The 16730-nt window shown below is 44.4% G+C and overlaps 1 protein-coding gene across 1 annotated transcript in view; it reads right to left on the minus strand.

Annotated features, from left to right (window-relative positions):
• The window catches only part of LOC136620022 (regulator of G-protein signaling 8-like), a 39336-nt gene extending 24093 nt beyond the window's left edge, over positions 1–15243 (minus strand). The window contains exon 1 of the mRNA XM_066594751.1: positions 15116–15243. Within this exon, the coding sequence (XP_066450848.1) occupies positions 15116–15243 (128 nt within the window). The remainder of the gene's footprint in view (positions 1–15115) is intronic.
• Between the last annotated feature and the right edge of the window lie 1487 nt (positions 15244–16730).

Genomic DNA, 16730 nt, shown 5'->3' on the forward strand with positions numbered 1-16730 from the left:
GTATTATGTATACCTCCGTCTGGTCAACTGATTGTGTTTAACTCTTTGTATGCTCTATTTAAGGTTAATTGCTGAGATGGTGCTATTACTGCCTGCGTCTTTTCAATGTGTATTGTTTATGTGCATGGCTATCCCCTTTTAGTGATATTCAATAAAGATGAAATGGTTTTAACTCTTTGTTAATTTATTATTATGGGTCTGTGTACTATTCGCAGGTTATGCTTTCTGCACAAGCAGAATACAAGCAGACTGCTTATCTGTACAATATGCAATAGTTTTTTTCTTCTTAGGGCACCAAAAAAACTTCCGCACAGGCTGCCATCTAAGGCGAGCGCTGATTAACCGTATTCCACTTTTGCCACACAGACTTGGAAGGAGATAAGTACACGTAACATAAATTGCAGGATCACTTTTGGGCCTCATTCACACAAGTGTGTGCATTTTCACACCAGCCGCACGCACCGTAAAATCGCATCGCTGAAGAATAGCCGCGATCGAGTCGCGAGATTAATTAACGTTTTCTTGTCCATTCACACGAGTGTATCACGTGAAAAGTACGCTGCAGCACGGAATTCTATTGGTTGGCAAAATGACTTCTATTAGCTTAAATAGTGCAGCTGTCTTATTTTCCGAGCGCCAGATGCAGATAAACTCCCCCCCCCCTCCTTTCTTTCCAGCTCCCATAGGAGTTTATGGGAGCTTCCCGTGCTTTTCATGAAAAGATAGGTCAGCGAGAAATATCAGCAACCGAAAACAGTCATCGATTTGATGTTTTGACGGCACAATTTTTCCACGTGCCCGGAAATCGCTCATGTGATTTAATGCATTGGAATCCAATGCTTCACATGGTAGCGATTTTCGGCCAACACGCTTCTGTGAATGAGGCCTTATAGATATTTTACAGGTTGCTTTGACTGAGTTGAGTTTATGCTCTTCAGATTTATTTTAGTTCTCCACCTATACTTGTTCTTGTGCTCCGAGCTATCTATATGGTAGTATAATATGGAAAGTGTCTTGGGTATTCACACACCAGGGGCCGTTCTTTGATGTAAGACACAGCCTAAAATAAAGGATCTCTTTATTGCAACTTACAATCAGGTGTTTCATGCTTGCTATCTCTCATCGGTGTAGTATATTATCCTTTTGCTGCAGCACTGATTTATATGTTCTTATCAACTATCCTTACAGACCCCCATTCACATTAGAGTTTAGCCTTCCAAACCTGCCAATAATGGTGGGGCCAGACGACTCTCTCATGTTTATGAGGACGGTTCAACTTTCCTCCACCATGATGTTTGGGGAAAAAAGGATCCGGGATACTGAATTTCAGTACCCCATACTTTGATACCCCAGGAGAGAAGCCATTGCCAGAGCCATCTGGCTGCAGCTTACCTCCCTAAAGATATTAATGTTCGGCCATGCTGAATATTCACGTGTAGGGGCAGCTGAGTAAACAGCTGTCGAAATAATGATTGTTCACCGACAGCTGTTGAATGTGTGTGGGCAGCTCTATATCAGAGACTGTAATCATCAACCTCTATCCCAATAGAGACTGTAAGCATCAAGCTATGTGCTGCTGTTTGCAACAATTATACCTTATACCCCAGCTGGGGCAAATTTCTGTTCCATTGAATGGTGCTCTGCAGAGGTGTAACTTGAAGCTTCTGGGCCCCATGGCAAAAACTGTAACAGGGCACCCAACTAAAATGCTTTATTCATAGTACTGGGCCCTCTATATGGAGAAGAGAGGCCTTATGGGCCCCTGAGGCTCCTGGGCCCGAGTGCAATCGCATCCCCTGCATCCTCTATAGTTACGCCAGTGGTGCTGTGTCTGCCTCCATTACTGCTCTATCCTCAAGTGAGGTACTGTTAGGGTCAAGGGCTGCACACCAAAACTGACCCACTTTCTTTTTCCTGGCCTTGGCACAAAACTCTGTCCCGAATCATAATAATAAGTATTTACTGTTTGTTGGAGACTTTCTGCCCCCAAGGCCATGAAATTATACTTCATTACCTCTAAGTATAAATACTGCGCAGATGGAAATGCTCTATGGAAAACAATTACCTCCTTCATTAATTGCATTCCAATAGAAAATAACACTGAGGCGGCAAATGATTAACTACAGACATGGTAATATAGAGCTTAACCCTTTCCAAACCAGTGTCGTTCGACATTAAGATTTCCCTGCATTGCTCCAATGTCGAACAAGTGCAGACACATGTTGCTAACAGTATGCAGGACGTTGAAGCGCTGTCCTGCATACCGTAGCATAAATATGCAGAACAGCCGCTGACATCTGAGTGCTGTTCTGTATACTGTAGCACACATACGCAGAACAGCTTCCAACATCAGAGCACTGTCCTGTATACTGTAACATACATATGGAGAGCAGCCTCCGACATCAGAGCACTGTCCTGCATACTGTAGCATGCATATACAGAACACCCTGCCACATCTCGTGCTGTCCTGCATACTATAGCATAGATATGCAGAACAGTCTCCAACATCAGAGCGCTGTCCTGTATACTGTAACATACGGTACATATGCAGAGCAGCCTCTGACATCGGAGCACTGTCCTGCATACTGTAGCATGCATATGCAGAACAGCCTTCCACATCTCGTGCTGTCCTGCATACTGCAGCATACATATGCAGAACAGCCTCTTGCATTGGAGCACTGTCCTGCGTACCGTAGCCTGCATATGCAGAACAGCCTCCCACATCTGAACGCTGCCCTGCATACTGCAGCACACATATGCAGAACAGCTACCAACATCTGAGTGCTGTCCTGCATACTGCAGCACACATATGCAGAACAGCCTCCCACATCTGAACGCTGCCCTGCATACTGCAGCACACATATGCAGAACAGCCTTCCACATCGGAAAGTTTAAAGGGGATTGGTTATAAGTAATACCCAGGGGTCCCACAGCAGGGACCCCACTGATCATGAGAACGGGAGTTTCCCAAGTTTCTGCACATTAATGGAGCGGTGGTCACAAATGCGCAGTAGCACTCCATTCTTCCATATGGGTCTGCAAGACACAGCTGAATGCTGTACTCCACTAAGAATTCATGTCTACATAGTCCCCTATATAGAGACACCCAATCTTGGACATGCTGTACATAATACACAATAGTCATTGTCCCTGAGATCAGCTTCCCCGGACGGAAATCCACAGAAACATATATTATAAAATTCTATATAAGCTCAAAACAAGCTTATCTAAATAACAATGAAAATCTGAAAATCCCTCTAATGCAACTATTAAACCAAAGAGCAGACTATGAACTCCTGTATTAGAGATTGGTTCCACTGGCTACATATGAAATTTTGCCTGCCGGTAGATTTGCACTGCAAGACCAGAAAATGGAGGGCGCTGGCGTCAAGACAATGTAGACCAAATCAATTACAATTTACTGCTAAGTTGAGTTTCCAATACTGAACTGCAGGAAATAAAAGTAATTATAGGTTACACATCATTCAGTGTTTCGTCTCCATGGAAGTCAAACTCCACATTCCACGGCTATAGCCGCGGCTTCCAGGAAGGAACTCATTGATTCATGATGATAATGGTAAAAGGGGACAAGCACTTTCAACGGAAGAGAAAATATATGCAATTATGTACTTAAGGAACAGAGTCTTAAAGGAGATTTCCAGTGTTATTAATTTTAGATATTTTTGGATCCCTCATGCCCCAAACTATATAAAAGTAATATATAATATACTCACAGTGGTGTGGTTCCAGTGGTCCACTGCCATGGCATCTGACAGGTGACGTCACCCGGCCTGAAGACCTGGTGACATCCCGTAAACCTGTCACATGGGCTTCTAATGTAAAAGCCCATAGGCATATTTACTGGACATCATTGATGACATCCCTGCCGGCCTCCGATTGGCTGCAGCAGTCATGTGGGTAAACAACCATGTGACCTCTGCAGCCAATGTATATAGAAGACTGAAGCAGCGGCGGCAGGAGAACAGCGTGCAGCGGTAAGTGAATACGTAAATATTTTTGATTTTATTACATTCTCTGCCCCCCCACTACCACCAATGTTTGGGGTTTTCAGATAAAACCCTTTAATAGCATAAGATTTCTTACTCTCCAATTTAAAAAAAAAAGATAGTTTGAGATACATTGAACGAGCTTTAAGTACAGATGCCCGTACATGTAGCAGTAGTTATGCAGTTTTATTGCAAATTGCTGTGGTTTTTGGTTGCGCAGTTTCTACAAGCAAAACACGTGGTTTTAATGTGTCTCAACTGTACGAGCCATGTGGTCCAAAAACTGCATTGCAGATCTTTGCTAATGAACTGTAAAACCTCACGTTTCGGGCCATGCGGTACACAAGCACTATACAGAATGTACAGCACCCTAAAAGCCATTCATAATCTGATATTCTGGTACCTACAAATATCTACAGGCAAGATATGCATCCTCGTAGTGCACCATGGCTTAAGATTCGGGCTGCCCCTGTAACAATTGATATTTTGTCCGGATAACAAATAAAGAAACAGTTTTAGAGAAAAGTTTGATGGACAAATGTGTTCTTCCTTATTTTTGATCTACAGGTTTCTTCTAAAAGTATGGCAGTGGTTGTCATGACTTGCACCGGAACCCGATGGGAAACAACTTACCGCACAACCAGTAGGACATGACAACTATTGCTTTGGAGTTAATACTAGAAAAGTTAGGCTACAATGGCCTGCCAATAGACACTCAATGATGCCCCTATAGATATGGCAATAACGTAGAGGAGACATTGGAGTTGCGGTGGGCAACTCTACTATGGCCAGTAGTTGGGTCCTCACTTTAAAGTGTTGGTCCCATCAGGATAACCCCTGTCCATATGCCATCTTGCGACCCCCTTATATGCGTAAAAACAAAGAGCTGCCCCCTGCGGCTGTTGTAGAATAAAGGTACGACTGTCTGTGGCTTTCCCTAGCAATAACAGCCCAAATGCGTGTACCACATACCAATGCCACCTCTGGGCAGATTAATTAAAGATGAAATAACTAGAGATGAGCGAGCGTACTCGGATAAGCACTACTCGCTCGAGTAATTTGCTTTATCCAAGTATCGCTGTGCTCGTCCCTGAAGATTCGGGTGCCGGCACGGAGCGGGGAGCTGCAGGGGAGAGCGGGGAGGAACGGAGGGGAGATCTTTCTCTCCCTCTATCCTGCCCGCTCTCCCTTGCTCCCCGCTGCGACTCACCTGTCAGCCGCAGCGGCACCCGAATCTTCAGGGACGAGCACAGCGATGCTCGGATAAAGCAAATTAGTCGAGCGAGTAGTGCTTTTCCGAGTACGCTCGCTCATCTCTAGAAATAACACATTCCTGTGCCAGCAGACAATATCAAGTACATATATCTATATCTTTCAAAACTTTACGAAATATTCATTATATAAAAATATACTGTATCTTACAAAATATGGGGCATCACCCAACAATGCATTTTACCAAATTACAGACTGGCAGGCGCTACATAAGTGCTAAAACAAAGGGTGCATTCACACAGAATTTGGAAATAGTTGCTGTATTTTCTTCTAATTAAATCTGCTCTTGTTTTTTCAAAATATATACACATGAAACACGGATGAGAAATATGGACAGAGAAAGAAAAAGCTAAATCTGCCTCACGTGAGGTCTGGAAGAGAAGCTGTTTACTTCTTCAAAGATATAAAGAATTGGGTTTTAGTTATTTAACCCTTTGCAATCCAATTTTGGATTTAGGGTTTCCTAGGGGGCTTTCTCTTTCTGCCATTTTACAATGGCGCCATCTGCTGGCTAGAGCCAGTACTCCAGTACGTGACATGCCGGAGAGGCCCCCCGACAACAGAACAGCCAGTAATATACAGTAAGAATACCCTGCCGGACGTCTTCCGACATCGGAGCTGTAAGGCTTTAATCAGAATGTCTTTAGACGTCAGACAGTGGATTGGAAAGGGTTAATTGCAAATACATTTGATACAAAAGTAGGGTTAATGTTAGGGAATGGTGTCCTAATCAACAGGGGCAGAATGTGATTGATCTAGGCCGTCGAGTAGAGAGGCTCATGTGCCCTGTACTAAACGCTAGAGCCATGATTCACTTGGTTTGGCTTAATACATTTTATTCAAGGAATATTTTTCAATTCTTTTGTACTGCTTGCAATTACATATATATAGTGTTGTAGCTGACTAGGGGCAACACACCCTCTGGTTGGTTATGGTGCATGGCCAACTGCCCTATTGCCTGAAAAGTCTGTTTGCCTCTGCTAAACATGACCAACCATAAAAATGTATGTTGACTAGAAGCGGATCATCAAGCAGTGTTTATGGTGGAGGCAATGATGGAATCAGACCTTAAAGTGGCCCTGGAAAAAAAAAATCTAAAAAGTGGCCACATGTTTTAGGTGGGTCCAAAATGGCAGCAGAAGTAGGTGGGGTCAGCAAACCGTTAGCTGTTAAAACATTTTTGGCAGGTGGGGAAAATGCAAAAATATAACAGTAGGCAGAGCCTTTACAGTAGTTGGCCCTAATGCACAAGTAAGCAAGGTATTGCACTGTTAGATTAGGCCAAAGCAATACAGCAGTAGTCGGACAAAACATGCACATAGGTGAGAAAGTATACCAGCGGGTAGAGCGCACGTCATAAACATCAATAGCCCCTTGTAAGAAAGTAAATCAGTGACCACCCCTTTAAGAAAGCAGTAGCCGGCCCACCAGGAATTTTGCCAATCCGCCCCTGCATAGAGGAGATTTTCATTAACTTCCTTTTATGGTTTCCCGATATGGAATGCTACTTTAATGATTTTGATGGCCCACGGTACAGCTTTATAGAACATGCACATTATAGACTTTCAACTGCATCATAAACTCAACTGCTACTGCTGTACATAAGGACTAATAGGTATTTGTGACCCAACCCAAAAAGTGATTGGTCAAGCACATCATCAGATCCAATATCAACTTCAAGTGGAATTGCTGGACCCCATAGTTTGGCCCCAATTCTGTGATTTTAGAACGTTGGCCCATGAGGTGATCCTCTAATATACTATGTAAAGAATTAGAACCATGCAACTAAAATATACGTGATTTGCAATAACAACATATATCAGGGGCGTAACTGGGTGGGAGGGGCAAGAGGGGCATGTGCCCGGGGGGGGACATCGGACCAGCCTGCAGTCAAAGGAGGCATCAGCAAAGTGCTGCAGGAGAGCTGAGGAAGAGATGCCTTTGATGTGATGATCAGTTGACCAGTCACATAAATAGGAGGGCTGCTGGAGAATCTGAAGGACCCCTGATAATATCATGAGCATGTGACCAGTTACATGTGTGGGAGGAGTCAGACTCCGGACTGTGTTGTTGGGGGAGTTTTTTGCAGTCTTTTTGACAATGCAGCAAATGGAGATCCTCATAGGCAGGTGAGACATCTAACACTGCATGGGAGGGCACTATCACTTTGGGGGACATAAAAGGAGATCATAACTGTGTAGGAGAAAGAGGGGGAACATACGTCTTGAGGCTTGTTCCCCTGATCTCCAGACTCTACCATAACTCCTGGCTGCTGCTGCACCCATGGGTCACTCAAGACCCTGTTAACATGACGTATTTCACTGTGGATTTGAAGTGGAATCTTCACCAATTCCATATCCAATCTGTGGCAAGCATGCAGATTTTTTTTATATGGCTCGTCATTGAAATTTACCCTTGGTGAATTGCCCGAAAGAACAAGCGATGCAGCGGAAACGTACAGATGGAATCTTGCCAGCAGACATGAAAAGAAGTTACGCCAAGAGGCCCAAAACTGAATTTTTGCACCAGGGTCTATAAGCCTTCAGCTGCACCCCTGGGCTTTGAGGTGGGCCACAGAGTGGCATAGCCACAGGACAGCTAAGAACGGGGCCAAGATACTGTTTGATGTGGCTTCAAATTGATTGTTAAATGTCTGCACAGCTTCGCAGGTGAACTTGCAAAACTGCGGGGCGAATAATAATCTGGGCTAGCATGCCATTCAGCACATATGTCTGCAGCATCATGGCTGCCTAGAAGCCACACTGGTGGTCTGGTCTTCAAATGTCCTGATACCGACTATACAATGTAGGGACAACATAATCATTAGTTTGGGTGTAGGGCTGCACCAAGCTGTATCTAGGAAGACCGCGCTATACTTCTGCAGGTATATGTCCACTAATAGTACATTTAAATATATACGTTTTTGGAACGTTTTAAATAAAAAAGGACTAATGTGATAATAATCACTTTGTGTAAATACGAGTGTCCAAATCAGGAGTGATTCATCTGAATGACTGCTCATGCGTCTATAGAGGTAATGTCAAACATTCTGCTCATGTATGAGGAGGTCTTAAGAGAATCAGATTGCTAAAAGATGAAACAGACAAACGTGTAAGAGCAACTTTTTGCGCAGGTGAAACTTAAGCCGGTAAAACACGATAAAGCGAAGCCCTTGATTTCAATTGATTTGTTCTCTCGAGCGTTTTTATTGTAGGAGCTGCCCTATCTTTCAACATTTTATGCAGAAACCTTCCATAGAAGTCTATAGCATCTGAAAGGAGGGTGGGGGGGTACCCTGCAGAGAAAAAAAAGACAGCTGGCCCTAATAATTAGGCTTTAAATAGCCATTCTATTCCACGGAAAAGGAGTAACACACGCAAGTGTACCATGTTCATACACAAATATGCTCCATTGCGGCGAACATATTTACACATACGTCCGTCTGAGGAAGCCGTGACTGACAAGTATGCTGGGAGTATATCAGACGGGTTTTCACGCCCGGCCGATATATGCTGCCCCTCTGATGCATTGGCTTATAGTGCATCAGTGCATAGGGGCGTAATTCCACGGCATGAAAGCGCCCCCACACTGCCGGCGGCAGCTGCATAGATTCCTATGGGAGCCTATGCTAGCTGCCGGAGAAGGGAGGTGGGAGGGAGTTTAGCAGCGTGACTGCTAATCTCCATCCCCTTTCTCTTCTCCTCTTCACCTCTTGCCGCTGTTAGCAATGGGAGGGGCGGGACGGGAAAGAGAGATAAGCTCCATCCCTCCCATTGCTGGTCGCTGGACAAGTGGCGGGAGCTTAGCACCGCCCCCATCCCAACCTCCACCATTGCAAACATCCTGAGGGGAGGAGAGAGTAGGTGAGCCGGTGAGGGGGACGGAAGGGGAAATGTCGTCCCAGGCCTCATGGCATTGCGGCCTCGGCGTATATGGGCCAGGCCCTTTGCTGTTCAGGCATCTTTACGGTGCCAGCGGGTGCACGTAAAACGTCTACGGCCGTATTGGTGGGCTGATTTTACATGTTTTTCACTGGGTCTTGCATTTGTGTCTTTCATGCCCTTTTTTTGCTCAGATGTTATATTAAAATCTGCAGGGAACTGCAATTTCGAGTAGCGTTCTTGAATGCATTGTACAGCGTTTGACAAGCGATTTTTAACGCATCATTGTGATTAGTGATGAGGTGTGTTAAAAAGTGTTACAACACGTAAAAATAGAGCAGACAACGCTCGAAAATCACAACGCTAGAAGCGCCACGGTTGTGTGCAGGACTGCAAAGCCCCATTGAAGTTAATATAGGTGTTGTACCGCGATTAGCTGTGTGAGAGCGGCCTTAGACCACCAATGGATACCACTGCACAGGTAGTCAGGGAAGCGTCAGGGAGGGACATGTAATTAGAAGGTGTATGTGAGAGGTATTCAAATCTTCATGTTCTTTACGGTTACGTTCACACATTGCAGAATTTCCGCAACGGAATTTGCAGCCGTAAATCCACAGCAATTTACAGCATCAGCAATGCAGAAGAGGTTCAAAAAGACCCCTCATCCGTACGCTGCAGAGAAAATCTGCAGTGTAGATTGTAAGGCTCCATTCACACGGGGTAGGTCGGTTGCAATAAAAACCGCACCAAAAAGTGCCTTTGCAAAACTGCATGCGTTTTTTGCCACATTTTACTTCCAGCATACCAAAAACACACATGGTTTCACCAATGCACTTTTTGGTGCGTTTTTTTTATTGCAACCAAACTGCCCCGTGTGAATTGAGCCTAAGGCCTCACGTCCATGGGGACAGATCCGCACGCATGATCCGCGCCCCATAGGGATGCATTGGACACCCGCAGGTAGTTAAATACCTGCGGATGGCATTTCCCCTTGAGGTGCAGATTGCGTGTGCGGGAAATCACCAGCAGCATGCTCCATTCTAGTGCAGGTCTACCGCGGGGACGGCTCCTGCAGGCTTCTGTTGATCCGCGGCACACCCGCAGCTGAATTCCTGCTCTCTGGCATGGGAGCGCGGGAGAGCAAGAGTTCAAATACAGAAGAGTGCACGGCGCATGCGCGTGAGCACATCCGCCGGGCTGAAGAAAGAAGATCCGGCCGCGCCGGAGGAAAGATCCGCAACGTCCGGACAGGTAAGTAAATCTTCTTTTTAGGCCTCATGTCCGCGGGAAAGGAGGGACCCGCTGCAGGATTCTGCATGAAGTATCGGCGGTGGGCCTGATTTTCCCCGTGGACATGAAGCCTAAGGCTGCAGTATGGCAAACTAGGCTGCGGATTTTCACAACCAATTTCACCCCTTCAAATGAGGGGTAAAAGCCACAGCAGATCTGCAGCGTTTCAGTGCGGATTTTGCTGCTGTGGACCCATTGATGATCTTCTGTAACAGAAAATCCACAGTGGATTCGCAAATTTTGAATGCACCCTAAAATGGTATTCCAGGTTTCATTAAATAAGGTTATTTTTCTTTGTACCCTGAAACATTATGCAGTTTCACAAGATACTTCCTGGATCAATTTCTTATAGTTTTCAAGTTCTCTAAGGGATAAAAATCTATCCTGTTCATGTGATGAACACACAGACACAGCTCTGCTAACTGCACCGTGACGACTTGCAGGGACGTAACTTGAAGCTTCTGGGCCCCAATCAAAAACCTGTAACAGGGCCCCCAACTATAATGCTTTATTCATAGTACTGGGCTCCCTATATGGAGAAGACAGCCCCATAAGGCTCCTGGGCCCGGGTGCAACCGCATTCCTCTGCATCCCCTATAGTTATGCCTTGGATGACGAGCCCTGCATCGGGGTGTCCATCACATGAGCAAGACTTTCCTTTACCCCCTGAAAGCTAGCAATGAGGGTTTCTATTGAAGGGGAGATCTTACAAAGGCCGCCTGCACATGACCCCGGCCGGCAAACCCACATATCTGTCTTCTGTAGTCTTCATCTGTACTGCAGATAGTCCAGACGGTGAACCATAGGACATGCGCAGTACAGATTTTTTTTCAAATTTTTATTTTTCCCAAGCCGTCACTAGACGATGACGCAGGTCCCGCGACCTTTCTGGTTTTCCATAGGATGTAGCAAAATATATTTTCTGCAAATTTGCGTTGCGGATGCCGACCACAAATTCCGCAATGCAAAACCGCCCATGTGCAGTAGGCCAAACTATGAGGAACTGGTACAGAAAGCATAATAGAAAATGTAGACTATTTTGTTATACAAGGAATAACATTAGTTCCTGAAGCCGAATAACATCCCTTTAAGTAGTTGAGAAGAGTCTTGCCTTTTCTACTAATGGAGTTGCTTTAATGTTAGTAACCAAGGCTGTCAACATGTACGCTGGCAGCCATAACCAAATATTGTACCTGCAGCTGTACTACATGTGTAATCAAATATTTAGTCAGACCTGAGGGTATATCTCATTATGCATAAAGTAGGGCTGCTCACTTTATGTTCTTGCAGGACACAAGTATGGTGCTCCTTACGAATGTAACCAACACATCGGACCACGAAGTAATTAATGACTACAATGGACCAATAAAGACCTATATTATATCACCAAAATGCGGGGAACACAAAACAGGGTGAATATGAGGATGGGAACACAACCCCTAACCAGCTTAGGTGTGGCAGACCCTGCCTAGAAGCAGAGAGATCGCCCCGATAGGCAACCCCACATGAAGGATCTACGGGACCTAGTCTGTCTCTAGACCGAGGATTGAGAAGATGTGTAATTCAGAAGGAAAGAGCAATGCACATAACACAGTATAAAGTAGTTTAAGGTCTGCTACTCATGTCTGTCGCCCTCTTGCGGTTCCGAGCAGCCGCAAGCATCATTCTGCTATTCCTGTGCATTTGTTTTCATCCAGCACTGAGATGGTTAACCAGTCCTCTGGCTCTCAGCTCAGCTGTGGGATTAATGGGCAATCACTTCCCTATTAAAGCTGAGCTGGTCCACTTCCTGATTGCCTCCGTATTGGTGATTCCTCTGGTCACTCCGCTGCTAGGTCTTCTGTCTATGGACTGTTAAGTCTATTTTGAGCTTTGTCTACTTGTTCAGTTAGTACTTTTGCCTTGTGCCCTATATCTGTATGTGTGTCATTCTCGTCTCTATAGTAAGTTAGTTCTTTGCAGTGTCTTCATTTCTGTGTTTCAATATGTCATCTCTGTTTTCTGTCAGGGCTAGTCAGGCCCTAGGTTCCAGCGCAGGGCCGCCCCTATCAGGGCGATTACTCTTCTGTAGGTACTCCTGTCTGCTGGAGTAAGCTGCCAGTCACCCAGTCTGGTATAAAAGCCAGGCTGGTTGGTTAGCCCAGTGGCACCACATTACCAAATCCGTAACAGGTTAAAGTAAATAAGAATAAATAGCCACAGGTACTTAGCTGACAGAAGTCTACTACCTCACAAAACACCTCATGCAGGACAATAACCAGCGCTCATGTAGAGATGAGACGGCAATAAACACATTTCCATTATGACTAATTGGCCAACTAGGGGAAACACCTCTCTGTTGGCCCATCAGTCTATACACCGCAGGAGATGGTGAAGAAGAGCACATTATACATTGAACACACTGAGGGCTTTCCAACAGACATTCTAGGGGCTTTTTACAATGACAGGAAAAAAGCACTTATTGGCACCCAGTGCTAAATGACAGGGTGCATGCGCCAAAAGCGCGGTCACATGAACCATGGCCGACATCATGATGTCTTCCCAGGTCCATTTCCTGTTTACAACCGGCGTGCCACAACACTAATGAGGCTGAGGCAGCTCTGCTGGTGAACGCTGGAACCCCATTTTGGAGATATGGAACACAGGGATGATAGGGTGGAGCAAGAAGTTGAGCTCTCCATTAAATGGTGGAGACTAGCTTTAAATATTCTTCTGTGTAGTCATTGACTCCTTTTTAACTCTTGGTTACCATATTTGTCACACATGGAGGCTGTGGTGCATTTGTCATAGGAGGCATTTTGGTCACCTGATTCAAAGTGAAGGAGAAAGTCATGGCAACAACATGACTCATTAGTGACGGGTGAACCGCACCATGCCAAGACAGTCTTCCCTTGAGTCCATTGGCCTGACTGGTTGAAGTGTATATACTGTAGACTTTCTATACATAGTGATATACAATAAGTAGTAGTATCCTATGTTTGAGAAGAACATGAAAGTAATTTCTAATTCTTTTGATCATCTAAGCTTTATTTTCCTTTATCTCGACTGATACATGAAACCACAGATCCACTAATACCAGCGAGCCGGACAAAGCATCCAATATTGCAAAAATGGCACTGAAACTAAAGACAAGCATTGCAGTACCACTTCCGAAATATGACAAGGGATATCTGTAACCCAACTATGGGTTGGTAGATAGAGATTAACCTTATATCCTACATGTTCAGGACCTTGCTTGTTAATGCAGAAACGTGACAATGAGGCTAAGAGAATAATACGGGCTGCAGGTTCAGACTGTCATTAGGATAAATATCCCGGCTAACACTGCCATCTCCCCCCCCTATCCTCGCTTGCTCTCAACACAGATGGCCACAGATAAGGGTCTTGGTGCCAGAAGGAGATTTATGATTTCACAGCTTGTGCCCTCAAATCTAATAATCTCTTTCTATTAACCCTTTCAGTTATTTAGATTTTTTTTTTAGTATATTACGCCCAAGGAGGGGTGGACGGGGGCCGTCCATTATCACAAATTCTATGCAGATAGAAGCCCAATTTAGTCCTCTGGGAATGGACACGATATTGGAGAATTAACTCTCCCCTTCTTAATTCCATCATATGTTAAACGAGCTTCTATGAGATTACATAGCACTAAAGTCTAGGAAGGAAAATTATTTTTGGTTTAGACTCAAATTCAGTAGGCGAGAAATTACCAGACAGGCACATTTGTCACGGGTCATTAATAACAAATTCAAGGCGCAGGGCCAAAAAAAAAAACGAGACCCTCCATTGCGTAATCTCCACATAATGATCTGATGACCACTTTATCTTTACATTTCCCCTTAGGAGCAATGCCATGAACCATTGCGATAAAATGCATTGATTTTACGGCATCGACCCATTAACATGAATTTCTATGCACCAATCAATAACATCGGTTTAGCAGATTTTGCAGTAACTACACACAAGGGACTGATCTTTCCTACTTTGCATAATCAATGGCTTTACAATTTCAATGTCCGATCGAAGATGACTTTGTCATCCTTGCTACTAATCTTAACGGCCCCGTCGGTCACAGTTTACTTTTTGTTTCCCCTCTCACTGCAGTATATGATAATGTCATGACTTTGCATGGAGTCAATACCGCAGAGCGTCCTTTGATGTCATCATTGTCGGAGATAGGCTCTTCTCATATAGGCTATCTATGAGGATCAGCTCTTATGGATTATATAGTCTACTACAATCATCCAACCCAATTTATGGAAGGTGCATTCTAGCAAAGCTTATCAGATGCAGTATGTAGAGGTGATTCTATAATGCACAATGGATATTAACCCCAATACCGTGCAAGAATAGATATTTTCACCTTCTATGCAGAAAATGACAAAACATCGGAGGCTGCAAGGCTCAATCCCTTTGATAATTCCCCCTCCCTGCATGACATTAACTAGCACTGATGTATCATCGCTGCTCGCTTCATTTGCAGTATACACCATCATTTACATTGATTGCTGTTCTTTGCACAAACTGTGGGATTAGGGAGTTTATGGAGGAGGTGACGGTGGGGGAGATGTATTGTAATGTGAACGACATCAACAATGTGAGGGTTGGGACAACACAAGGCGGGAAAAGTGAGTGGGGTCTCTTGACAATGAGGATGATTCTTACCCCAGATTTGACCCACATGGCCGTGGTAGTTTTTCTGTTCCTTGACCCCCCAGTGAAGAATCCATATCATCGGTTGAACGTGCCGGACAGCTCAAGCTGAGAGAACGAAGCTTGGTGCTTTGATGCATTATCCAGAGAGTATAGACCCCCACCTGATAAATAATCCCCCCTTACACCAAGCCTCCTGCCCTCGTTTGTGTTGACGGCTCAATCCCAGCCCTGGTAATCCACCCAAGGCGTCTGTTCAAGCAACGTAACACATGTTTTGATAGCTGCTTGGATATACTAGCGTAGCCCTTGCCATCCCTTGTGTTGACTGATGCTGCGAGAACTATTCTGCCTGCATGGGTACCAAAACACTAATAGTCACATGATGTCTGTTCTAGACATAACCTCTCCGCCTCCGATACCCCTATTAACCGCACTCTTACAGTCCCAACCTTCTGCAGTGAACGATGGAGCTCAGGAATCAGATCTAAGGATTATTAACCATCTCAAGACTCAGGGAGTCGGCGCTGCAGAAGCATGACTTCTGATGATTATTGCAGCCTCACATAGGAAGTGGTGATGGTGGATTCAAATGCTGAAAAAGTAAGACGGATAGGATTAGGAAGGGGAGAACAGCTCGCATCCTGGGGATTAAATAGGACAGAAGTGTTAGAGGCACAATAAATAGAGTTTACACCTTTTGATGTGTGATTTTGATGTGTTAAGAAAAAAAAGTTGCGCCCGTACTGTGGTCTTTCCACTATATAGAGTGCTGATTATAATAAAGTTTACATACACTTATACTCTAATTCTGGATATACAAAGTTCTGAAAGTACAAAACAGCAATCTAAAAAAGTGGCAACAACTTAATAGACATGGCTATTGTTCATAGACAAAGATATCTAAAACATACCTGGAAATAAACACACACGGTGTAGCAAGCCTGAAGGTCAGATGGAGATATGAGTGGATTAAAATACTAGTCACCTAGAGTAGCTGCACACAACATTGGGTGTGGCGTAACAAAAGTGGGTCAACTACCGATCCTCAATCAACCGGATGATGAAGCTGCACCTCTGCTATGGCAAAAGTAATTAGACAGAAAAAAAACTATCTACAATAGCATCTATCCAGTCGGACCAACATGGTTTTACTACTTAAGAACTGGCGACGCGTTTTAATACCAAATGGTATCTTCATCAGGCTAAAGCTGATGGGTAGAATTGTCTAATCTACCTGCTTAACATCATTTTAAGGCCTGATGAAGATATCAATTTGGTATTGAAATGCAATGCCAGTGTTAACACCATAAAACAATGTTCTACTGATTCTTGGTCCCACTCATGGTCCATTTTTGGGGTTCCATTGTTACTGTATTTGTACCTTTAAAAAACAACACTGTAATTTCTATGAAATCCGAAAAACAGGGGTACCAGTTGAGGTCAGGTTCACTTGAACCATAGGGCAAATGGTGCATCTGCACTGGACCCAGAGTAGTGCCAGGCTCCTGGCAATGTGGCATCACTTTCACCTGTATCTGCATCCTCAGGAGAAGGGTATAGTTGAAAGGTATCTCACCTGTCGCTCTGGTACCCTTGGTCTCTGCTCATTTCTGGGTTCAGTGAT

Source organism: Eleutherodactylus coqui, chromosome 3 (genome assembly GCF_035609145.1).
Source record: "Eleutherodactylus coqui strain aEleCoq1 chromosome 3, aEleCoq1.hap1, whole genome shotgun sequence".
Lineage (NCBI taxonomy): Eukaryota > Metazoa > Chordata > Amphibia > Anura > Eleutherodactylidae > Eleutherodactylus > Eleutherodactylus coqui.